General features: G+C 48.6%; 1 protein-coding gene across 6 annotated transcripts in view; it reads left to right on the top strand.

Moving 5' to 3' along the window:
- COL22A1 (collagen type XXII alpha 1 chain) overlaps positions 1 to 24,182 on the top strand; it is a 336,676-nt gene that overhangs the window by 137,125 nt on the left and 175,369 nt on the right. For all 6 annotated transcript variants that reach the window (XM_054499251.2, XM_063669105.1, XM_063669106.1 and 3 more), the window contains 8 exons: positions 731 to 784; positions 1,902 to 1,955; positions 4,298 to 4,342; positions 15,954 to 16,007; positions 18,133 to 18,177; positions 22,553 to 22,597; positions 22,868 to 22,897; positions 23,169 to 23,222. In XM_054499251.2, the coding sequence (XP_054355226.2) occupies positions 731 to 784; positions 1,902 to 1,955; positions 4,298 to 4,342; positions 15,954 to 16,007; positions 18,133 to 18,177; positions 22,553 to 22,597; positions 22,868 to 22,897; positions 23,169 to 23,222 (381 nt within the window). The remainder of the gene's footprint in view (positions 1 to 730; positions 785 to 1,901; positions 1,956 to 4,297; positions 4,343 to 15,953; positions 16,008 to 18,132; positions 18,178 to 22,552; positions 22,598 to 22,867; positions 22,898 to 23,168; positions 23,223 to 24,182) is intronic.

Raw genomic sequence — 24,182 nt, 5'->3', positions numbered from 1 at the left:
CAGCTGGCAACACTTTGGGACAGGTGGTCTAAGATCCTGGAGACAAGGGAGAAAGGAGAGTTCCATGGACCCTAGACTCTCTTCTCACTCCACTCTAGGTGGCCAACATCTTTTCCATGAAGACAACCGTCAGGGTGGTGCCAGTTTTTACACTTTCCCGTGCTCTCTCCAAAGTTAATTTTGTTGACTTCCAGCCACAGGAGTGAGTAGGAGTGGAGCTAATATTGTGTGGCCGGGCATGGTGGCTCACACCTATAATCCCAGCTCTTTGGGAGGCCGAGGCAGGAGAATCACTTGAGGCTAGGAGTTCAAGGCCAGCATAGGCAACAAAGCGAGACTCTGTCTCTACAAAAAATAAAACAACCTGCTGCAGTGGTGCGTGCCTGTAGTACAGGCTACTTGGGAAGCTGAGGCAGAAGGATCACTTGAGCCAAGTATTTTGAGGTTATAATGAGTGAGCTATGATTGTGCCACTGCACTCCAGTCTTGGAGACAGAATCAGACCCTGTTTCTAAAGAAAAAAAAAATACTGTGTGCAGAGAAGGTCCACTTCTTTGCTTATAGAAATAGCATCTGAGTGGAGCCCGGGCCCTGCTCACTAGTGGCTACCTAGTTTCTGTGATGTGTTCTGAGCCGCAGGAAGCAGAGGCCCTGGGAGACTGTGGGCTTCTCTGCTGTACCTGGGCCTGTGTCCCACTGCCTATGACTTTGTGCTGTTTTGTTTGTTCAGGGGGAACCAGGAGAGCTGGGAGAGCTGGGGCTGCCGGGTGAGGTCGGCATGCGGGTGAGTGTTGCTGTGAGCTGGGCCCTTCTGATGCTCCCAGGGGACAAGGCCCAGTGCAAAGCCAATTGCTTTAGGTGCAGAAGAGATGCTCAGATAGGTTCCCTGCCTCCTCTTCTCATATAACCGCTTGCACATTTGTGTGTGTATATACACACATCAATGATTTTTCCTAAATTTTTACAAAAATGTATTTATATCATACTCGGTCATTTATCTTTGTTATTTAACAAGAGATGAGAGACATCTTTCTATGTAAATACAGATGGGCCCCACACATTCTCTTAATCAATGCATAGAATTGGATGTATTGGGTGTATCCGATCATACATGGATATATTGTAATATATAACATTCATATGGATGTATTGTAATATGTAACATTCCCCTATTTATGGTCCTAAGGACCATACTAATGTCATTTGTTTTCCACTAAAATTAATGAAGCACTGAATATGCGTGCATGTGTGCATTTGTGTGTTTCTCCTTATCTACTATATTTTTATTGCAGTAGGATAGATTAAAAATTGGGATACCCTTGGCTGAATGAATACACGTTATTATTTTAGCAGACTTTAATAGATATTTCCAAACTAGTTGTTCAGAGGCAATAGCACTTCATGGTCTGGTTAGCAGAGGCACCTCCAGGTCTGCAGACTTCTGAGCTCTTCGTCAGGACTTGTCCAGGCTGTACTGAGCCCATGGCAAAGTGTGAATGATGAGCCCCAGGAATCAGTTGTAATGTTTCAGAAGCTGTGAACATATCCAGACCCAGGTCATGGGGAGGCCGAGGGGCACAGGGAGAGTGAAATGGAATAGTAGCATCTGGCCTTGTGGTGGTTCATAGGCACACACCTTTAACTGTTCCTTGAAGTCAAGAGAATCTGGGTGTGAATCAGGGCTCCACCAGGCAGCAGATAGCATGACTTCTAAATAGGGAAGGGAAGCAGAGGTTGAGGGAGTGTCTGCTGGTGAGACCTGTGCCAGCAGCATGGGCAGCACTTGGTGGGAGGTGAGCTGGTAGCTCTTGTCACCAAACATGGGACTGACTGAGCTGTGCGGCTGCACTTGCCTTTCTTTTCTATCCCTGAAACTTTTCTCTGTAAATGCTCTTCTGCAGGGGCCCCAAGGACCACCTGGACTCCCCGGACCTCCTGGACATGTCGGAGCTCCTGTAAGTGAAGGCACTTGTCTGGGCAGGGGTTCTACCCCTTCTCCAGGAATCAAAAACCAGGTTCTAGCAAGTTCCTCCACCTGCATCTAGACAATAATGCTGTTTTGCCTTACTGATGCCAATGAAGTGTTGGTATCTCCTTTCTTAGACCAGAAATTATTAGATGTTACAGTCCATAAGAATCACCCAGAGAACAGGTTTAAATGCATATTCCGGGGACCCCTTTCTCACATCAAGAAGCAGGGTAGATCCCAGGAATCTGCATTTTTAACCAGTACCACGGGATTTTTGACACCTGATCTAAAGAATTCATTTTCCTCAACCTGTCCGGTACTGTACTCTTGGAAGAAGGGTGGAGTCTACTGAATTCTTAGCCCCTGGAACAGTGCCAGACACATAATAGGTGTTCAGTATGTCCAGTGAATAAAGAGATGAACAAACAGATATGGTGTACAAGGAACAAAGTAGCTTCTCCAACATTTAACACTATTCTTGATTCTCTATAAAGACACATGCATACGTATGTTTATTGCAGCACTATTAACAATAGCTAAGACTTGGAACCAACCCAAACGTGCATCAATGATAGACTGGATAAAGAAAATGTGGCACATATGCACCATGGAATACTATGCAGCCATAAAAAAGGATGAGTCCATGTCCTTTATAGGGATATGGATGAAGCTGGAAACCATCATCCTCGGCAAACTAACACAGGAACAGAAAACCAAACACTGTATGTTCTCACTCATAAGTGGGAGTTGAACAATGAGAACACATGGACACAGGGAGAGGAACATCACACACCAGGGCCTGTGGGGGGGGTGGTGGGCAATGGGAGGGAGAGCATTAGGACAAATATCTAATGCATGCAGGGCTTAAAACATAAATAAATGAAAGAACTGGTGTAAAATGTCATTTTCAAGCAAAGCAGCGTGAGTTGCCAGGGAGACATTGAAGACCTCTGATCTCTGTGTGTGTGACCGAAATATTTAGATGAAATTAAAACAGCAAGGATGCCCACTCACCCTTTAGGTCTGGATGGCCCTGCAGATGCTCTACTCTTTAGGACAGCATCTTGTGGCCTTGGCCCTGTACTCTCTCTAAGTCAAAGATGTGTGTATCATTCCTGAAATCAACAAGGAGGCCTGGGTGGCACCTGCTATCTCTACCATCTTTTCCATAGAATGCCCCAGGGTCTCTTCTCCAAGAAAGGAGAGAAAAGGGAGTGGAGCCCACAGAGAGCTCACGTAGTTACACAGGACACATTCCTGCTCATCCGGCAGGTCCCTACCCTGCACCATTGCCTGGCCTGCAGGTCACTGCCCGGGGAGTAGCTGTGCTTTCATCAGCTCATGTGGGTGACCCCAGTGCCTCACTGTGTAATCTGTGCACGTAGGAAGAGCAGGCACATGCACTGCCGGGCCTTCTGCTTCTCAGAGTAGGGCAGTAGCCTTCAGACACAACCCCTACAAGATTCCTGTGCTAAACGAGGGATTGACACGTCACTCAGTGGGTCAGTTAGTCATTCAACAAATGTGTATTAGTGCCTACCAAGTGACAGGCTCTGTTCTAGACTCTGGGGATACCATACTGAAGGAACTGCCCTGGTGGGGCTTACATTCTACCTGGGGGAGGCAGAAAATGCAGCGTCCAGGGCTGAGTATTGTCAACAAAGTGACGCGTGGTAAGAGGATCCAGTGACCCTGGACGATGGGGTTGGGGGAAGCAGCGGGATCATGTTTTGGATCCTGCACTCAGAGAAACCCACATCCTGGCTGACATTCCCACCTAGTCTATACACAGAGGGGTGGGGAGTCCACAGCACAAGGTCTGGGTGCTGCTCTAGATGAAGGCAGGATGAGCAATGGGGACAGACAGTGACCCTATCCCCGAGGGAGGAGGGGCGATTGCCTTAAAGGAGCCATTCTCTGATTCAACGTTGGGACCCCTTGCTGGGCGCCATGGTCATAGGGCATCACAGGTGTGGTGTGGTGGGGGGAACTGACTTTGAAGCCACATTTCTGTCCTTGGCCACTTGAGTTCAGGAGCCAGGCTATGTCCCAATCTATGGCCGTGAGGACCTGGATCGCCTAAGCCAAGGGACAAGCCCAGGAACTCACGTCTCACTTTGGAAGTGGCCTGCCTCTGCTGCCCAGGCCCAGACCACACAGCAGCTGCTTTGTGGCCTTAGACTACACAGGGAGACAGGGTCCTCACTATCACCATCCCTGCCACCCTGGGCTGGAAGCTGCCAGGCAGTTTCTCCGTGGACACCCCCATGGTGAACACAGAGAAGCCAGATTAAGATGTTGGGTCACTGCTCTTTCTTTTTCCCCCAGGGTCTCCAAGGAGAACGAGGTGAAAAGGGAACTCAAGGAGAAAAGGTATTTATAGTCTGTGCTCATTAGTCATTACGGCTTTCCATAGAAAAAGGGAGAGGGTGCGTGGGACCATCTGCTCTGTATGCTTGTGTGTGTGTGTACACATTTGTGTGTGCATGTATGTTTGCATGTGTACGTGTGTGTGTGTGCATATGGCAGGCGAGGGCTGGTGCAGACAGTGTTAATTTCCCACCCTAAATGTAACTTGTGTCGGGAAGGCTATGGTCTCAGTACCTGCAGGTATTGTCATCCTCTGCACCAAGGTGGAGTTTAGGGTTTCCAGACCAGACAGGTTTTAAGAGAGCCCTGGATTGGACTCCAAAGTCCCAGTTGCTGCCTCAGAGGACTCGTATCTTACTTGGCAAGTTACATAACTTCTCTGTTCCTCAGTTACTCCGGCTCTCAAACAAATGGGAGAATGAGTGGTGACAGGAGTGGCATTGGTGACCTGTATTTGAGCCATAGTCACCAAATGTTGTGAACTGGCCCACATTCGGGCTGTTAAATGTAGATTGCCATGCAACCGACATGTCTGAGGAGGCCTCGGTGGAGGCTCCTTCATGACTGCTGCCAGATAACAGTAGAAGGGTTCTCCGATCGGATTCCGCCATATGTGCTGACATCGTCGACGGTTCAAGATTCCCCTGGGGGGTGGTGGGGGTGGCTGCCCAAGCACTGCAACTCCCACCCAGCTCCACCTTCCTAAACCGCAGCTGCTGCTGAATTTTCAGTGTTCGCTTCCCAGGCCCATTCATTGAGTTCCATACGATCTGGAGCAATGTGTCCCAAGAGCTGGGGCTAGGCCCTCTCCCCAAACCCATGTCTGAGACGCTTTGTTGGGGTCTGCTGCACGCTGTCTTCCTGCAGAATGTGACTCTGTAGTTCCATAGGAACTTGTTCTTCAACCTTAATTTATATTTATTTTAAGATATTTGAAAAATAGTGAAACATAGTCTGTAATCCTGCCATCCTGATACAACTACAGTGGGCACGTAGGCATATTTCCCATGGGAATTCTTACACATGGGGAGTGTCCCTCCACAGCCACATCATCCTGTATTCCATGCTGCGTCCTGTTTGCTGTTCTGACATGCAGAGTTTTCTCCGTGCTGCTGTAGAGTTTTTAGAGCTTGTTTTAAATGACCGCACAGCATTCCACTGAGTGAATAAACCATAATTCAGGTACCCAATCCCCTGGTATTGATCATTTACAATTGTTTCCAGTTTTTCACTTTTAAAAAGAATGCTGCTGGGCGCAGTGGCTCACGCCTGTAATCCCAGCACTTTGGGAGGCTGAGGCAGGTGGATCATGAGGTCAGGAGATCAAGGCCATCCTGGCTTAACACGGTGAAACCCTCTCTACTACAAATAACAAAAATTAGCCGGGCTTGGTGGCGGATTCCTGTAGTCCCAGCTACTCAGGAGGCTGAGGCAGGAGAATCGCTTGAACCTGGGAGGCGGAGGTTGCAGTGAGCCGAGATTGTGCCTCTGCACTCCAGCCTGGGCAACAGAGCAAGACTCCGTCTCAGAAAAAAAAAAAAAAAAGGAATGCTTTTGGTGAGCATTTTAAAACACAGCTTTATTTATTTATTTTCAAATTTATGATTATTTCCTTAGGCTGCTTTCCCAGAAGTGAAATTACTGGTCAAAGCAAATGAACCTGTCTGTGGCTTGCTCACGTTGCTTTCTGAAGGGTCCCTTTTCATTCAGGGAGGCAGGGACTGGCCTCGTTCCCCAAAGCAGGCTCCCAAACATGATTTTTGTTTGTTTGTATATTACATTTTAATCATTTTAACTTTAATAAGCAAAACCCTTACCATTACCTCTTCCGAGAGCTTTCACATGTTTCTGTAGATTTGTTTGCTGGTCAGCTCTCTCTGTGGGCCCTCTGCTCCTTTCCTCACATGGTGAGGACATAAAAGTGGCATTTGGGGTAACTGAGGCTCTGGGCACACAGGAGCGTGGGTTGCTGTGCAGCTCTGGTGCTCGAGGGAGCAGGGGTCTTATTTCAATCCCTGTGTAGCGGAGAGTGGGGTTTGAGGAACTGCCCCGCAGCAGGGCTGGGCTGTAGAAGCCAGAGGAAGCTTGAGACTCACATCCAAAGCATGTGGCTCAGCAGTGATTCAGGCAGAAGGCCCAGGCATGTGGGGGTCACACGCTGGCTGTCACCTGGGGGTGCAGTCAGAGGTGGAGCCTGTCCCTGGCCTGGAGTCTGAAACAGGCTTCCAGGCATCCCGTCTTCCCTCAGCACCCACAGAGTGCCTGGTGCAGGCCCTCCATCAGGGTCCCAAGAGTTTAGCGGGCAACACCTGCCAACACATGGCGGATATTTACGTAGTCAGCTCAACACACGGCTGCAGGTGTGCAGTGCTTTACTCTCGAGCTGGGGCAGAGGTGGCCTTTGATACACGTTTGCTAAATAAATAAATGAATAAGAGATGAATCCTTCAAATCACATGTCCTACGGCTAGATCCCCTGTAAGGACAATGGATGAATCCAAGGTGTGGGACCCACCCAAAGGCCAGGAGCACAGGCAGAGCCAGGTTGTGTGAAGACAAGAGACAGCCATATTTGAAGGGGATATGGAGGCCAAAGACCCTTAGCGCCTTGGTCGTCAGAACCAGATCCAGTACCAATGTGGTCCCTCGGGGGGCAGCCAGAAGCCGGGATCAGCCTGGGAAGGCGGTGGCTTCTCCACTTGTCTGAATCCCGGGCTGGGCTGAGCCTGTCAGGGGCCTGTGGTGGTTCCGCTCCTGGGTCTGAGTTCACTGTTCCATGAGCCAGCAGTCCGGGAAAGTGGGTGTAAGTCACACAGCACTAATCTGAAGTACAAAAAGAATGTTTTTTGTTTGTTTGTTTTGCTTTGTTTGTTTGTTTTTTAAAGAATATATATTTTTTAATTGGGGGGCCTGTCCCCAGCCTCAGTGTCTGCAGCCAGGCCACACGTGGTGCCGGGGCTTTGCAGAGGCACCTCCCAGCACTCGGCGCCCTCTGCCTCATGAAGAAACATTGAAGACATTCTGAAGAAGTCCAAACCTATGGGTTTTTTGTTGTTCTTTTTTGTTTTATTTTTTTCTGAGATGGAGTGTCACTCTGTTGCCCAGGCTGGAGTCGGTGGTGCGATCTCGGCTCACTGCAACCTCCACCCCCCAGGTCCAAGCAATTTTCCTGCTTCAGCCTCTCCTGAGTAGCTGGGACTACAGGCACGTGCCACCATGCCTGGCTAATAAAACTATGTTTTAAGTATTTATTTTCTTTAATGTGCCAGAAAAAAATCCAAAACTACAAGCATAATCTCTGACCTAAGAAACCTACAGTGTGATTAGAAATGTGTGAAAAAGTGAATGGACGCATCCGTTCCCGTATTCTTGCCTCAGTCACGTGCCCACCCACCCACCCAGCCATCCAGCCATCCGGCCATCCAGCCACAAAGATTGGTATAAAAATCTTTTTTTAAAAAAACCCTTTGCTCAAGCATCTGTCCCTCAGAAGTCTTGCTGGGTTTCCCTGGACCTGTCCCAGAGCCTCTGCTTCTGTGCTGCTAGAACCCCTGTCCTCTTCACCCAGATGACCTTGGTCACCCACATGGCATTTGTTTGCCTTTCAGCCACCCACCCCCACACACATATGTAGACTCTTGGATTTTTAACATAACGCACCTTATTCACCTCTGGGTCTTCTCTGCCTGAGCTGGTACCTGCAGCACCGTCCGTGGCCAGTCCTCTGTTGACACACGGGTGAGCACTGGGTGAATCCAGCCAGGCACAGAGAGGAGTGTACACACAAAAAGGGCCAAGCACTGGGCATTGAGGGCCCTGTTTCCATCTAGAAAACCGTGTCCCCCAGACAATGTTGGGTGGCTGTAAACATTCCAGTCCTGAGGCTCCCCAGGTGTCCTGCCCTGGCTCAGAGCAAGGAGGCGCCTCAAAATGGGAAGAGCGCCAGCCTTGGAATCGGAGGAACTAGGCTGTCACCCTGGCTGGGCCTCCACCAGTGCAGGTACCTTAGACAAGCTCTGGACCCCGCTGGCCTCCATGTCCATATTTGACATTTAGGGGTGGATGGTGATGCCTCTCCCAGTTAGTGGCTCTAAGGATCCAGTGAGTTATGAGAGCAAGTGCAGGGCTTGGCACCTGGTAGAAGCTCCCTAAGCAATTAACAAAAGGGAGTTGGTGTTTTGAAGGGACTGAAGCCACAATCCACCCTGCAGACATGGGCACCTCTGTCTTTTCCATTTTGACTCCCAACTCAGCCTTATAAAATGTCATCAATAAGTCTCACCCCCAATTTGTGTTGCTTTTGAGGGGTTGGCAGTGTCATGCACTAGGTGTGACTGTGATAAGTATTTACTGGGTACCCGCTGTGTGCTAGGTGCCTACAGATGCCCGCATTCATCTTCACTCGGTTGCCTTTATGGAGCAGCCACTTGGCAGCTCGAGATCTCAGGTACCAAGTCCCTGGGTAGCTCCAGGGCTCATCCCGAGGCACCTTAGGATGTGCTGCTCCTAGAGCAGGGTGGTGGTGGAGTCCCCACCAGGAGGACAAGGCAGCTCTTTGGGTGGAAGTCTCTGGGAATGGGCATCATTAGCTTGGAGGTGGCTGGGTGGGGGCAGCCAGGGTGGCTCTCAGCTCCTAAGATGCCATCTTCCCCCTTCCCAAGGAGACCACAGGGTGAGGGCATGGATTCCTTTGTTGGGTGAGCACAGTAACATAATTGGGTGGGTGGGAGCTTCGTGAAGACTTCTGTGTTTCATTTATCTTCCTCTCCTGAGGCCACGTTATGTGGTCCGAGTACAGCAGGGAGCTCACTGTTGAACTGTTGAGTTCACGTTGGTCAGTACAGTGCCTGCATCCATTCATGTCATGAGCATCACTGCACACCAGGCCCTGCAGGGGGTAGAAGACAAATCACATCCAGGCCTTGACTCTTAAACTCACAGCTTAGAGGGGAGGGTAAGATTTGCAAAGTATAGGACAAGGAGAGCCTACGTGTCAGGAGAGAGGAAGAGATGAGATGGAAACTGAGTTCCAGAAGAAAGAGGAGCCACTTCTGGAGGGGGCTGGAGAGACAGGAGATAGGGAGGGTCTTCGTGGGGGAGGCAGCATTTGAGTTGGGTTGTAATGGCATCCTCTCTTTTTTTTTTTTTCTTGAGATGGAGTCTCACTCTTGCCCAGGCTGGAGTGCAATGGCACTATCTCGGCTCACTGAAACCTCTGCCTCCCGGGTTCAAGCAATTCTGCTGCCTCAGCCTCCCGAGTAGCTGGAATTACTGGCACCCCGCCAGCACACCCAGCTAATTTTTTGTATTTTTGGTAGAGACAGGGTTTCACTATGATGGCCAGGCTGGTCTCAAACTCCTGACCTCTTGATCTGCCCACCTTGACCTCCCAAAGTGCTGGGATTACAGGCATGAGCCACCGTACCTGGCCATAATGGCATTCTTTTCCATGGGTAGTGGTCTGTTAAGTACCCAGAATTTCACCTATGTTATCTCACAAATTCGAACGAAAAAACAACAAATGAAGGGTACTTTACATATTCCTATTTAATAAACGAGTCCATTGTGATTGCCAGGGGTTTGAGCTCTTGTCAAAGCACAGGAAAGAGGAGCACCGGCATGTCTGTGCCACAGCGCACGCCCTTCCACCACCCTCTGCTGCCTCCGGATGTTGGTTGGCGGAGAGGAGAATGGAATGTGGGCTTTCTAGAAAGAGGCCATCCTGTGGCCAAGCCAGGGGCAGGCTCGGGCAAGAGTGTGCTTCCGTGACAGTGAACAATGCCGTGCAACTGCTGCTGTGGCGGAGAGTGAGCAAGACGGATGCGGAGGGCCCCGCGCTGCCAGGCTGAAGAGGCGGGTGCATCCTGCAGACCATGGGAACCATGGGGGGCTGGGAAAGGAAGGATGTCCAGAAATAGATTTTGGGGAGACCACTTTGGCAATGAGAGAGGCAATGGATTGGATCGAGGTCGGAGGCGGAGGGCCAGGAGGCTGTGGGGAGGATTTATGTTGGGTGTGCTGAGGCCCTCTCTGCATGAAGTACCACAGGGACACCTGGGCCGTCCTGCTCATCAAAGGCACGAAGGGGCTGCAGCTGATTTCTGGGGAGAACACTCAATACGTTAATTCAGTTCTAGCACCCATGTTATATGAATGGTTTATTGTATGTGAGGGAGAAGGAGAAGAAAGACACCACGTCTCTCCCTCCCACACTGAATGTGCTGATCAGTAGCGAGGTTTAGAGTGGTCAGGCATGGGGCAGCCGGCGGTTTTCTGCTTTCAGTGGAGTGGGAGCGCCCTCTGCTGTCAGCAACTCAGAACCGCAGCAAGTGGCCTTGGCCTGGAGGGGCTCTGTGGGCTTTGCAGCCAGGATGGAGATGGCGGTGCGCTGTCTGGGGACTGGGTTTTCTGTCGTGAAAATGGGAACGATATCCCATACGATTGCTTGAAATGTCAAATGAGGTAGTGCCTATTTCAGCACTTGGTTCTCAGAGCAGAGGTCCAGTCCTCTTTCATTTGCATAAGCTTACACTTCCCTATTGATTCCAGATATGAGAATCAGAGTAGAGTTCTGATACAGCTGCCTTTTTCCTTTTTTGTGTGTTTTGTTATCCTGGCGGGGAACTGGAGCCCCAGAGAGGAGCAGCCTCTCTCCAGGTGGCAGCCGGCCGTCAACAGAGTCAGGATTAGAATCCAGGTCTGGCTACTCCTGACTCAGTGCTCTCCGGGCCCTTATGTCCCCAGCACCTGTCCCTTCCCTCCTCTGCTGTTTCCCTGTTGCTGGTCCCTTCCAAGTGATTTCTTTGTCTTTCTTTCCTCTACCCCAAGCCCATTCCACACAGTCATCCTTTGTTTGGCCTGACTTTTAATGCACACCTTCCACGTGCCAGGCAGTGTTGTCAGCATCTCACCTAGATTAGCTCACGTGGTCCTTACAGCAGCTTTACTGGGTAAATATTAATATTATGCTGCTTATTTGTAGAAACCGAGTGACAGAGCTGCTAAGGAACTGGTCCAAGGTCACACAGCTGGAGCATGGGAGAGCCAGGGTTTTGATCTGAGTCGTGCGGTTAACCACCACCCATGCCCCCCTCCACCCGGGAGCCCGGGGTCTCACTCTCAGTCTGCAGGAGCTGAAGCCTGCACTCAGCTGCGTTTGTGTAGCCAGTGCAGTGCTAGCAAAGCTAGCAAACCCATGCAACAGCAGAAAGTCTAAGTGGAGGGCCTGCAGTGGGGCATGGGTGCCCTAGTGTGGCTTCAGGATGGGCCCACACTATGGCATGGTTCCACTGCCTGTCCCAGATGCTGTGGCGGGCATTTCAGCTTGAGACCGCACTCTGAATGCCACATCTTGTGTCTCTCTCCCTGTCCCTGACTGTGTGTGTCTCTCAAACTCTCTCTTCTGTCCTGTCTCTCTCAGTCTCTCTGCGTCTGTGTCTGTGCCTGTCTTAACTGTCCCTGTGCTTCTCTGTCTCTCTTTGTCTCTCTCCTGTCTGTCTGTCTCTGTCTTTTTGTGTCTCTCTCTCCCTCTGTCTCTCGCATCTCTTTGTCTTTGTTTTTCTGTTACTCAGTCTCTGTCCCTCTCTGTGTCTCTGTATCTGTCTCTGTCTCTATCTGTCTCCCTCTGTCTCTCCCCCACCCCCACTCTTCTCTTTCTCACTTACTTCCTTCCCTCATGTATCCTCTCTCATTCCTCTCACCCCTGCTAATGACCACCCATCCGTCAGGCCCGCAGCCACATCCACCTCGCTCCTCTGTCACGTGCCGCCCAACAGTGCAGACTGCTGCCCCCAGGTCCAGCCAGGCCTTCTCTGTGCACCTGCAGCTGTCCTAAGCTGCAGTCAGAGGAACTCTTGGCTGCAGACTCCACTCATCTTGGTGTGCAAGTGCAAAGAAGTAAGAAACAGGGACTTGGGCAACAGGCACACTTGGCCTTGCTCTGAGGTATCTGGGAGAGTCAGGTTCCGGGGTGATTGTCAGGTCCACGTCTATGCCAAATGTCACACTTGGGGTTAGGGTCCAGCCCATGCTGAGGTTCGAGGGGAGTGGGTGGATGAGCAGATAGCTGAAAGAACACTCGGGGGCATAGGCAGGTGAAATGTGGTTCTACTCAGCAGCTGTCTCATCAGCAGCTCACTCACACTAGCTCTCTTACACTGTTCTCCCATCAGCAGCTTACTCTCACACTGTCTGCTCCGTCTCGGCTGCTTAGCCTGGTGGCTCCTCTCTGCTGAGAGGACACACAGCTGTGCAGCCGGCTCTCCCTGCCTTCAGGGTCAGCAGCTTCACTCTTTCTCTCTCTGGGCACAAGCAAGCCGAGCTGTGTCCTGGCTCCCCGCTGTCTGCAAGAGAGACAGCTTTGGCTCTCTCTCTTTCTCTGGGCGTGACCACACCTGCACAGTGACAACAGGGCAATTATATCTTTTACAGACAATAGTGGCTTAGGGCCAAGGGATGGCCTTCCCATGTTGTGGCTCCATAGCTGTGTTTCCATTATACATGGAATTGTGCGCCTGCGTTCGAAACTCACTGAGTCACTCAGGCCCGGACGTCCGCCTCAGCCTATTCCTTGACCAAAGCACAGCCATGTTCCTTACAGTGCTCTTTAGTAGGGTGGCCTGTCACAAGGAAGCGCACTCAGGACTGGAAATCAGGAGACCTCGATTTGAGTCCTGGTGCCACCGCTAAGTTTCTATGTGCCTTTGGACAAGGTGCACCCTAGGGCTCCCAGTTTCCTCATCTAGAGGTAGAGGGTGAGAGTCCACGGGCTCGGAGACCCTTGTCCACTCACCAGCCCGGGCCCCGCAGTCCCTCCAGGGACTCTGCTCCGACCCTCCCCCTCCAAGGCAGTAGAAAGAGACCAAGGATGAAAGGACAGGAGGGCCCATTCTGGCGCCAGTGACAGTACACCTAGCTGGGGTGAAGTGGCTTCACCTCCTTCTGCCTCCGTTTCCTCATCTCTTGTTGGTGCTTGGGCCTGCCAACCTCACAGAGTTTGGAGGAGATGATATAGTGATAGATGTGGAATCACTTGGCAGAGACGATACCCAGGCAGCTCTACTCACCATTCACCCCAAGTGTCATGTGATGGAAAGACTTTTTATTTTTATTACTTTTATTTTGTTTCGAGACAGAGTCTCACTCTGTCGCCCAGGCTGGAGTGCAGTGGTGTGATCTCGGCTCACTGCAACCTCCGCCTCCCAGGTTTAAGCGATTCTCCTGCCTCCTGAGTAGCAGGGACTACAGGTGCCCGCCACCATGCCTGGCTAATTTTTTTGTATTTTTCAGTAGAGACGGGGTTTCACCATGTTGGCCAGGCTGGTCTTGAACTCCTGACCTCAGGTGATTTGCCTGCCTTGGCCTCCCAAAGTGCTGGGATTACAGGCATGAGCCACTGGGAAAGCCTTTTTAAAAGATTAGTGTATAATTGTGACTGAAAATACATGTGTACATCAGTGTTCTGGAATTTTAAAATAATTTCTGAAAGATAGAAGACATGTAGGATTAAGTTTATGTAGATGTAAGGCGAGGGGCCTGTGAGCCGAACTGCAGAGCCCAGAGAGAGTTGGGACACCCCCAAGTTCACATCAGTGGGTATGGGGAATGGGGGGACCCTGGGGCAGGTGTCAGTGATTCACTGGTTTCCTGCACTTGGAGATGCAGAGTCAGGCAGCCCCTGCCCCAGTCCCTGCCTATCCTGGGCAGTAGGAAGCCTCGGTATTTGTTTCCAGATGAAGGGAGAGACCCACTCCGCAGGTAGCCAGCAAGCACGGGGAGGGATAGGAGCAGCCACACAAGGAAGAAAACCTTCGTCTGCATCCCACCCGCGGGAGGCTCCCCCTGCCCTGCCATCCCCAGAGGGAGAGGCAGTGAATAGAATCAGTGTCCACCAGTGGGCGGGCGCCCACGGCGAGCACAGCAGCCACGAGCTGAAAACCAGGAACCTGCAACCCCTGGAAGAAAAACAACATCCTGAAAGAGAGGAACCAACCTCAAACGGAAAAAGCAGCAAAGAAATCATGACTTGGGAGATGGGGTTATAAAGAAATAGAAGGAGAGTTCAACATAATTTGTATATATAATCTTCCAGTCATTCAGTAAATGTCAGCGGGGCCCACACTGAGGCTCCGGGATCGCAAGAACGAAAAGAGTGAACGCACCTCCTGTCCTCGTGTGACTGGGGAGGTGCGTGTGCAGGGATAATAGATGAAAATTGAATTAAGGGAGATGAGGGAGAAGAAAATGAGACCACGCTGCAGCTGAAGAGAGCCTCTCATTTAGATGAAAAGGTCAGGAGGGGACACTGAATCTGAGCCCCGAAGGGTGCAGAGGAGGCAGTGGAGGGAATAGGAGGCAGGGAAGGCAGAAGCGGGAACAAAGTGGCTGTGTCTGAGGAGCCTGAAGAAGGAAGCCGCGGCTGCTGGGGTGCAGGTGGGAGACTGTTCAGATGAGCCTGAACCCACCGTTTGGAGTGTCTGCCCCATGGAGTTCTTGCAGCCCACCTGGAAGAAGGACCCCAGCTGGGAACACTAGGCCTGAGTTAGCCCCGGACTTGAACACACCAGCACCTGGGAGTTGGCTCAAGAAAACCAGGGCACAGCTAGGGGAAGACGATGGCACTTACTCACTACCTATCCTCAGCAGGAATGTTTTCAGTGGACTTGGTCATAGGGATCTTTTTCTTTTTTTTTTTTTTGGAGACAGTCTCACTCTGTCGCCCAGGCTGGAGAGCAGTGGCATGATCCCAACTTGCTGTGGCCACTGTCTACTGGGTACAAGCCATTCTCATGCCTCAGCCTCCCAAGTAGTTGGGACTACAGGCACACGCCACCACATCCGGCTAATTTTTGTATTTTTAGTAGAGACAGGGTTTCACCATGTTGGCCAGGCTGGTCTATAACTCTTGACCTCAGGTGATTCACCCGCCTCAGCCTCCCAAAGTGCTGGGATGACAGGCGTGAGCCACTGTGCCCAGGCTTTTGTTTTCTTTTTTTTTTGAGAGTCATAGCTATCTTTTGAGGAAGGGGTTATTATCATCCCCAGAGTAATCAAAACACTCTCAGAGAGGTGAAGTGACTGCCCAAGATCCCACAGCTAGTAAGACAGTCAGTCAGCTCCGTCTAAATGTAAACAGATGAATATGCAGATGGTGGCTTACCGCTAGCCAGCAGTTCACTCTGACGTCTATGTTGAGTGCTGGGGACGTGGTGCATGCTCACACATGTTTACTGGACAAATGAATGATGCATAAAATACACCTGCAATTTTATGAACTGCATTACAGACCCCACTCACCCATGGCTTTGTTTGACCCCCGTGAAAAACCGTGAGGTGAAGAGACTGGGTGGCTCACAGAAGCCACATGGCCATCTCTTGGCCACAGATTTGAAAAGTGAAAAGCAGAGACATGACTCTAGTTGTTCTGACCCTTGACCTATGTCCCTTGTCCTCCAGTACACATCCTGTCTAGGGCTGGTGTGTGTGTGTGTGTGCATGTGCATTTGGCACCTTTTCCCCACCCTCCTTGTCCATGACAGTCACTGTGGGGATGTGTGCTGGGCTGCTGCCTGTGGTCACTAACCTCTTTATTTCTCCATTTTCCTTCTTTTGCCAGGGAGAGCGAGGCCTGGATGGATTCCCCGGGAAGCCTGGGGAAGCAGGACAGCAGGTAGGTGGGTGCTGGCGCTGTTGGGCTAGGTTTCATCAGCGGTCAGAGGGATGGGGATGAACGGACCCCACATAAAGTTCCACAGAGCCTCAGCACCTGGACCTCCTCCTTGCTCAGCTGGAGGCTGCAGGAGGCTTAGGACCAGACCCCAGCCGTGTGGCTGTAGGTTGACTCTGCGAACCCCAGAGCTGGAGGGATCCCACTTGAAATCCATTTTACATCAGGTAAGGTGGTGTGTTATCATAATGTAAAGGCCTCTGACCACGTGCACGTTTTCAAGGTGATGTGTGTAAGCAGCGCTCATTGCCTTCTTGTCCCCAGAGGGAAAGATTCAAGACAGCCCCAATGCTCCTCAGTACAAAGCTAGTTAAATAAATCAGGAGGCATCGACACAGAGAATGCTATGCGGCTGAGGACATTTATGAAGAAACTCTGGATGCACTGATGTGAGAGGTCTGCAAGACATGTGGTTCAGTGGAAAATAAAGAAAAGTGTTGGGAATGGTGTGGGGGAAAATGCATCTGGTGACTTACAAAGACCGTCTCTAGAAGAATAAATAAGACAATGATAACCTTGTTGCTTGGCTGCCCCCAGAAGAGGACTTTAAATGTTTATGCACTTCAGTTTTGAACCATGTGAACGTATCATCTATTCCAAAAGAAACTACATTTACGTATTTAAATTTAAAAATTAAAATGAAATAAAACCTAAAATCATACATTAATATTAAAGCCAATTAGTAAAATGCTATGTTGCATAGCGTAATTTAACATATACGTCAATTAATATATTTATTTATATAAATATGAAATCATAGATAAAATATATATGTTAATTATATTAAATGTCAATGAATTACAATAAATATTCTAATATACTATATTAATATAAATTAAACTTATAGTTCATTGCATCTCTCACAAATATCTGGATTTGTATTTATTGTCAGGTAACAAATTGGAATCATACTTTTTACATCTTGCTTTTCTTCCCTCAACATTGTATCATAAACATAGAACCATTTAAAAAAATATTCACCAAAGGCCTGACTCAAATGACCAGTTAATGGTCTATGGTATGAATGTACCACGATTTACTGACTTGCTTAAAATTATCCATCATGCGCTGCCTCGTTGCCAGGCCTGGCTGTTGTCACTGGAAATACCCGCTTGGTGATGGCGAAGAGGGAAAGGAATCCTTCCCATGGATGAGTGTGCAAAAAACAATAACCCAGCACACAGACCTAGTGCTGGTGGTGTGGGCCGGCCGGCGAGGGTCTCAGGGTGCAGGGGAAGCCAGCGCAGTGGGGTTACAGATCTTTGCTGTTCAGAGTACAGAGGAAGTGAGGGTGCTTCTCATGCATCCTTGAACGCATGTCTATGTCCTTAGGATCTTTTCCTATACAAAGTCCTCTGTCCATGGATGGAGACTGATTGTGCAGCTGCCCTCCAGGCCCTCTGTGGGGTCTGTGAGGACACTGGCTGAGGACTACCCTGTGCTCTGTGCTGTGGCTCCTGGGCTGCTCCCAGGCCCTGCTCCTGCAGGAGCTGGGAAAGCTCAGGCATTCTCTTGGCCGCTGGTGGAAAGCTTCCTAGCAGGGACATTGTAGAACAGGAGGGACAAGTCGTCAGTGTCGCCTGCACTAGCCTTCTGGGACTTTGATTTCCCAGTGGCCCTAACTAATCCTGGCCAGAGTCTGGGTGGCTCTTCCCTCTTCCTTGGTGCCTCACCAGTCCTCAGCTCTAAGGATTTCCTTCAACTCCACCAGACTCCACTTTCTGTGCTCTCTGGGCCAGGGCAGGTCCTGGTTATGTGCTTCTTCTTCCTCTTGCCCAGGCCCTCATATCCCTAAGGAAGGGGTCCTTCGTTTTCTCAGATGTGTTATCCATGCTGCAGAACCAGCGCAACTGCAGATGAGAAAGCATGGAGATAGGGAGCTTAGGTTAGTTGAGGAAGAACTTTCTAGCAATAAGCACAGTCCAGAAAGTCAGGTCTAAAGGGACTTTGGCTTCTAAAGAAAAGTCTAGCCACAGTAGGCAACTGTCTTTCAACCTCTTTCTCCCTAACACCCCACTACTGTATCCCTAGTGCCCATCATAATCTGCCTTTTCTTTCTTTCCTCCAGGGCAGGCCTGGCCCTCCTGGTGTGGCAGGACCCCAGGGAGAAAAGGTGAGTGAGCCTGGGGCTGTCGAGGACTCTGTGCCCTGGGCAGGCAGGCACGGGGACTGCCCGCCTTGGCAAATCAGGCTCAGGGAAGGGGCCTGGTTGGCAGCTCTGGGAACAAAGCACACACAAAGTGTGGTGGCTGGGGCATCAGGAACTCACATAAGACATTTCTGGCTCTCATATTGAATTTTTTTTCTACTTTTAGGAATAAACATACATTTGAAAAGCAAAGAAAGTTCTGTTATGTAATATTTAGATGTATTAAAATATTGTGCTACTTACAATGCTTTTTGGAATAAGGAAGGCTATAAATAAATATTTAAAAATCTTACAAAAACTTTTTCCTTTTCTCTTCCTCTTCTTTTCTCCTTCTCTACTACATTTTGCAATTTTTAAAAATCAGAATCAGAATCCTGAAAATGCCCTAGGTATTTAAAAAACAAAATAAGGGTTGTATCTTATTATATTGGTCATCTATTTTAGAATTTCTTCCATGTTTAATGAAGTAAATTTGCTGCTAAGAATTTCTGCATCTCAGATGCAACAGTGGCAGGTAGACATTCTTTGCAAAATATGAAGGGCCTACAAAAATGTCCATGAAAATAGCCTTCCTAAGCATTGAAGGTAACGAAGAAGGAAAAAGAGAAGGTGTGATGTTGTATTCTGGATTGGCATAGGAGGAGTGACGAGACATAGCCTGAGCTCAAGTACAAGAGGATGACATTCTTCCAGGTTCCTAGACAGGCCCGTAGGAAGGCATCAGACATTGGGTTGGAGAATAACTGGGGAGAGAGAAGGGACTGAGACGGGAGACATCCAGCTCAGCTCAGACGGCTGAGACCCGATCAGCATCGCTTCTTCTCAGAGCGGCTCACTGCAGAGGTCAGGTGAAGGTCGTTGTCTGACTCAGACTGGTTCCCAACATATGCTCAAAATAAGGGGGAAGGCTGCTCCAACTCCTTATGGAAGCAGACAAGGTATCTGTTATAAATAAATAAATAGCACGGGCTGACACAGACCTCAGCTTAGGATGGGGGCTGGAGAAAGTTGTCTTCCAAACTCGCTCACTCGGGCTTCAGTGCGAGCCGAGTTCATTATTCTCTCTCCTTCTAAGTATTTTTAGAGTTGAGATGTATATTGTTATATTATCCAGGTGTCAGGATTTTAATATATTCTTGCAGTTCCTTGACAGGGGATGCTAAGTCCTAAAATAAGCAGTTTATTTCAGGTCACAAAGAGGGAATGAGCCTTGAAGTCTGGATCTAGGTGATGACTCTATTTCTTGCTGCCGCCTGTGTGTGTGTGTGTGTGTGTGTGTGTGTGTGTGTTATAAGTTTCAACCTTCCACCTTATTTAGAGATTTGGTTTTGCCCTTCATATTTGGGAAACTGCTGAGTTATTATTTCTTATTATGATAAATGCAGCAGAAATGGGAGGAGAAGGTCAAGGACCATGGCATGATTTTGGGGTTTTCATTAAAATAATTAAGAAACCAGTGAAGCTCAGGTGATATGATGCCTCTCATCTCATTCTGAGATCACATCCTTGAGACAAATCTTAGATGCTACACAATTTGGGATAGTCACTGAAACTGTAGAGACAGTCTTTTTAAACTGCTTCATTTTACAGATAATAGACCGAAGTCTAGAAAATTACAGTTTCTTGCCCAAGCCCCAAAGTGAATCTGATTATCGACCAAGGCCTATCATATTATCTGCCTATCCATTCGATGATTTACTGCAGATCTAAATATCAGGGGATGCATTTTTATGCCCTTTTAATGATTTTACTGGATTGGGTCTATGGTTGCACTAGTTACCTACTGCTGTGTAATAAATCATCCTGAAACTTAGTAGTTGGAAACAATCATGTATGATCTCACACGATTCTGAGGGCAGGAATCTGGGAATGGCATGGCTGGATTGTTCTGCTTCACGATCTCTCCCGAGAGGCAGTCAAGCTGTCAGTGGGGATACATTAATAGTTATCTCAAGGGTCCCCTGGTGCTGGAGAATCTACTTCCAGGCTCACTCATGTCATCACCGGTAGGCCTGAGTTTCTTGATAGCTGTTGGCCAGAGATGTTTACTTCCGTTTTACATGGGCTTCTCCATGGTACTGTGCACAGAAAGGGAAATTGCTCTCCAAAAGTGAGCAGTGACTGGTTCAAGGTTGGGGGAAAGGAGGGAGTCTGAGATGGAAGCCACAGTCATTTTTATCACCGAATCTTGGAAGTCACCTCCCAGCACGTCTGCCGTTGCTGTTAGTCACATAGAGGAACAGGGATGGTGTGGGAAGTCCCCGCATAGGGGTGCGTGCAGGAAGCAGGGACTACGGGGGACCGTCGTGGAGACCGGCCACCACAGTGGCCACAACTGATCTTTACAAAAATGTGTCACCCATATCGTGGGAAGAAATTGATTCTAGGAAAGACTTTTGGCCCTATTATGTACTAGACTTCTGACCTTGGACAAGTTACTCAGTGTCTCTGTGCCCCAGTTTCCTCATCTTTAAGACAGGAAAGATAGTATCATAGGGAACGAGAGTGAATCCATGTCCAGTCCTTGGAGAAAAGCCTGGAAGGCAGAGTCTCTCCAATAATTGTTAGCTGTATACACACAGTTGTTAGGCATAGATACTAGGGTCTTAGTTTTCCTACCAAATTTGTTGGAACATTGGCCCTTATATGGTGAGTTGAGAGTAATTAAAACATGTGTTGATTAATTGATTTCATAACTGATGTTGGAAACTCACTTTTTGTTGTGTAATATAATAATATGAGAAATACAACAATGAAACCAACAGAAGTGAATGTGACAGTGACACAAAGTAGTCATAAAAAAGACATGATTTTGAACCTCAAAAGATTCATTATTCAGCCGTTCTCTCTCTCCCTCCACACACACATACACATACACATAGTATAGCTCAGAATGTCTTCTAACAATCCTGTATTACCAAGATATGAATAAGGTTTATGGGAGTCTAGGGGAAATCTAACTCTGTTTGGAGGAGTTGAAGGATGTTCGTGAAGAAGTGACTTGATATCCGTGCTGGGATCTGAGTGTATGGAGATCTTCACGCGTTCATGTCCTGGAAGTGCCTGCAGGGGCTATAGAGTGGTAAATGCAGTTTGTGTGCAAGCACACGTGTGTGAGAATATGTGCTCGTGTGTGTGCACATGTGTGCAGGGGTACTGGCAGCATGGAGAGAATAAACCAGAATAGAGAAGCGTTTCTGAGGCAGGACTCAATTTCTATATGTGAAAAACAGGGAGGTACAATAAAGAAAACTGGCACTCAAGGTTTTTGACATAAAACATGATGAATTGGGATTTTTAGAAAAACACTTGATGCTGTGAAAAGCAAGGTGATTTTTCCAGGTCTCGGGCAGGGATGGGAGACAGGGCATTGGAAGATACATTGTGAATGTATCCATTTTGGTCTCAGAGGAAACATTTCCTGTCCATAGAATAGAATCCCCAAGGCAGTGAGGGTGTGTCTTGAGCCATTCACTCTTCCCCCTTAGCCTTAAGACCTAATAGATGACTTCAGCTTTAATTGGTGATTCATTTATTCATTTACCAGCTTCATTAACAACAGCTTTTGAATGTTTCCCATGCTCCCTGAGCTAAGCTCTAGGTAAAAGGAAAAGTTATGTCCATACGTCATGTGTGGAGACATTGGCTATATGTATTTTCCTTGCTTTAGCCATAAAGCACCATAGAAATAACACTAAAGATTTTTCTGTGATCAAAATTGACAAATATGCTTCATTTAGGACCAAGTTGTAGCACACACCCTGGAACATTTGGTCAGGCCACAGCCGTCGTAGCCCAGGGGACCTGGAGGCCAAGGAGGAGGAGGCAGGAGACAAGCCTTGTGTACAAAGTGACTTAATGAAAATGGATGAGAAGCAATGCCACATTTTTAGTTACTTATTTGATAAATACTTATTGAATGCTGACTGTGTGTGGAACCATGAACCTGGCACAAGAGACCTGCCAAAATATATCATCACAGCTCTCACGGTGCAAAGACAGTGGCTGGCGCTCAATGAGGCTGCTCTCAAGCCGCAGAGGCTGGTGAGGGCCATGAGGTGTTCCTGGAACAGGACCCAAATCTAGGCACTAGATTGGATGTGCACAAAATACAAAATAAGACTCCTGCCCGCAAGAGGCCTATGATCTGAGGCAGAGATGAGGATCATACCCTGAACTTTGAGAATATCACAAGGCTCAGGCAAGACGAAGATATGTGTGGTGGTGCACAGGGAAGGGTGTGGTTCCCTGGGCTGGCAAGAATGAGCCTCAGAGGGATGGGGCCACTGCACAAGGTGGGACCAGTAACTATGCTGAAATGTTTGTCATTTCTGTGCAGGGTGACGTGGGACCTGCGGGGCCTCCTGGTGTACCGGGCTCGGTGGTGAGTCAGCAGTGGTTGGAATCATGGATGCAGGCGCTGGTGGGATTGGGTTGTTGGATGAGTCTTCACCTCTAAGAATAAGGCAATGCTCTTCCAAGGACATGGGTTGGATAGAAGGCTTTCAGCGCTAAAAATGGGGCAGAATCAGAAAAGTCAGGAGGCACGGCATGACAGCATGGCCTCTGAATGAATGGCCTTAGTGCAGCTGAGAGAGGTTGACTGTGGTTGGGAAATGCCAGCACCTTTGCTAATGCTTGCTTTGTCTCTCAGGTGCAGCGAGAGGGCTTGAAAGGGGAACAGGTAAGAGGCACACGCGTCCTCTTCTCATGGGGATTTAGGTCACAGCAGAAACAAAAAAGCCACAACCATGATCTCAGGCTGAACTCAGATGGAGCCTTTCAGACTCCAGTTGCCTTTCTGCCAGAAATGCAAATACCCACTCCCGTACCTCTGCTCCCTATTGAGAACTTGGAAAGTAAACTTTGAGTCAGGAAAGGGCCATGGGTGATGGTGGGCCTGATCATATGGGGGAAAAGTCGTGACTAAACGTGTGTTTGGCTTGTGTTACCAGGGAGCTCCAGGACCCAGAGGTCACCAAGGTCCCCCCGGTCCTCCAGGAGCTCCGGTAAGTTGTCCCTCTCCTGCGCAGGGTTTGCTCTGCACACTTCTCTTACCAATGGGTTTGGAAGATCATAGTCATTCCCAGTGCTGAGCATGGCATTATCTCATGCGCCTTCACATCACCTGAGTGGGAGGTGCTGTTGTGGTCACATCTCACGTAGGAAAAACTGAGCCTGGAAGAGGTGGGATAACTCTATGCACATCAGGCAGTTGCCATGTGTGGAACGGGATTGAAGTGTGGGCACCCTGCCTTCAGAGCCCCCAGTCCCCAACGGGCCATGATGGGGGTTTCTGGGGATTCAGTTTGATGTTTTATTTTCCTTTCAGATAAAGTAGAATAAAAATATTGGACACTTACATGCCGATTGAATCACTTCCAATGCACTTACTTTTCCCATGTTTCTGGTCAGTTCTGACTTTGCAGTGGCCTGGGACATTTCAGCCTCTGGTTTCTCCCTCTGTTAAGAATTTAATGATATGTAAATCACCAGTTGGGAAGCGGCCATCCAAAGGGCCCTTGTGATCACCTTATGATGTGAGTTCAGATATCGAGAATAATTAGTAAGAATACAGTACCCTCCACAGGGTCCCTGCTTTAAAGTTGCTTCTTCTGGCAATGTGCTGCTATTGCTTTCAAGTTACTGTATTTTATTGAAAGGAATAAAATAACTGACTTATAAATGAACATAGATCAGATTTATTTTAAGCTATTGAGGCCCACTCTTTATGAGGATATATTTATATGTTTTTCCTGGGGTAAAACTGGAAGAAACTTAAGGGATGTTGAATTCTAGGAAAATTAGAATAATTTTATATCAAAGATTTTGGATCAGAAAATCTAACTTGTGTCTCTGTGACCTCTCCAGGTTCAGTTTCCAGAGCTGCCCACAATTGTTGTAACTGTTGAGAGATTTAAACTAGATAATGCAGAGAATGCAGTGTGTTCCAATATTTACCTTTCTAT

The sequence above is a fragment of the Pongo pygmaeus genome, chromosome 7 (assembly GCF_028885625.2).
Source record: "Pongo pygmaeus isolate AG05252 chromosome 7, NHGRI_mPonPyg2-v2.0_pri, whole genome shotgun sequence".
NCBI lineage: Eukaryota > Metazoa > Chordata > Mammalia > Primates > Hominidae > Pongo > Pongo pygmaeus.
Note: the sequence above shows the minus strand (reverse complement) of the source record. Positions and strands in the feature narration are given on the sequence as shown.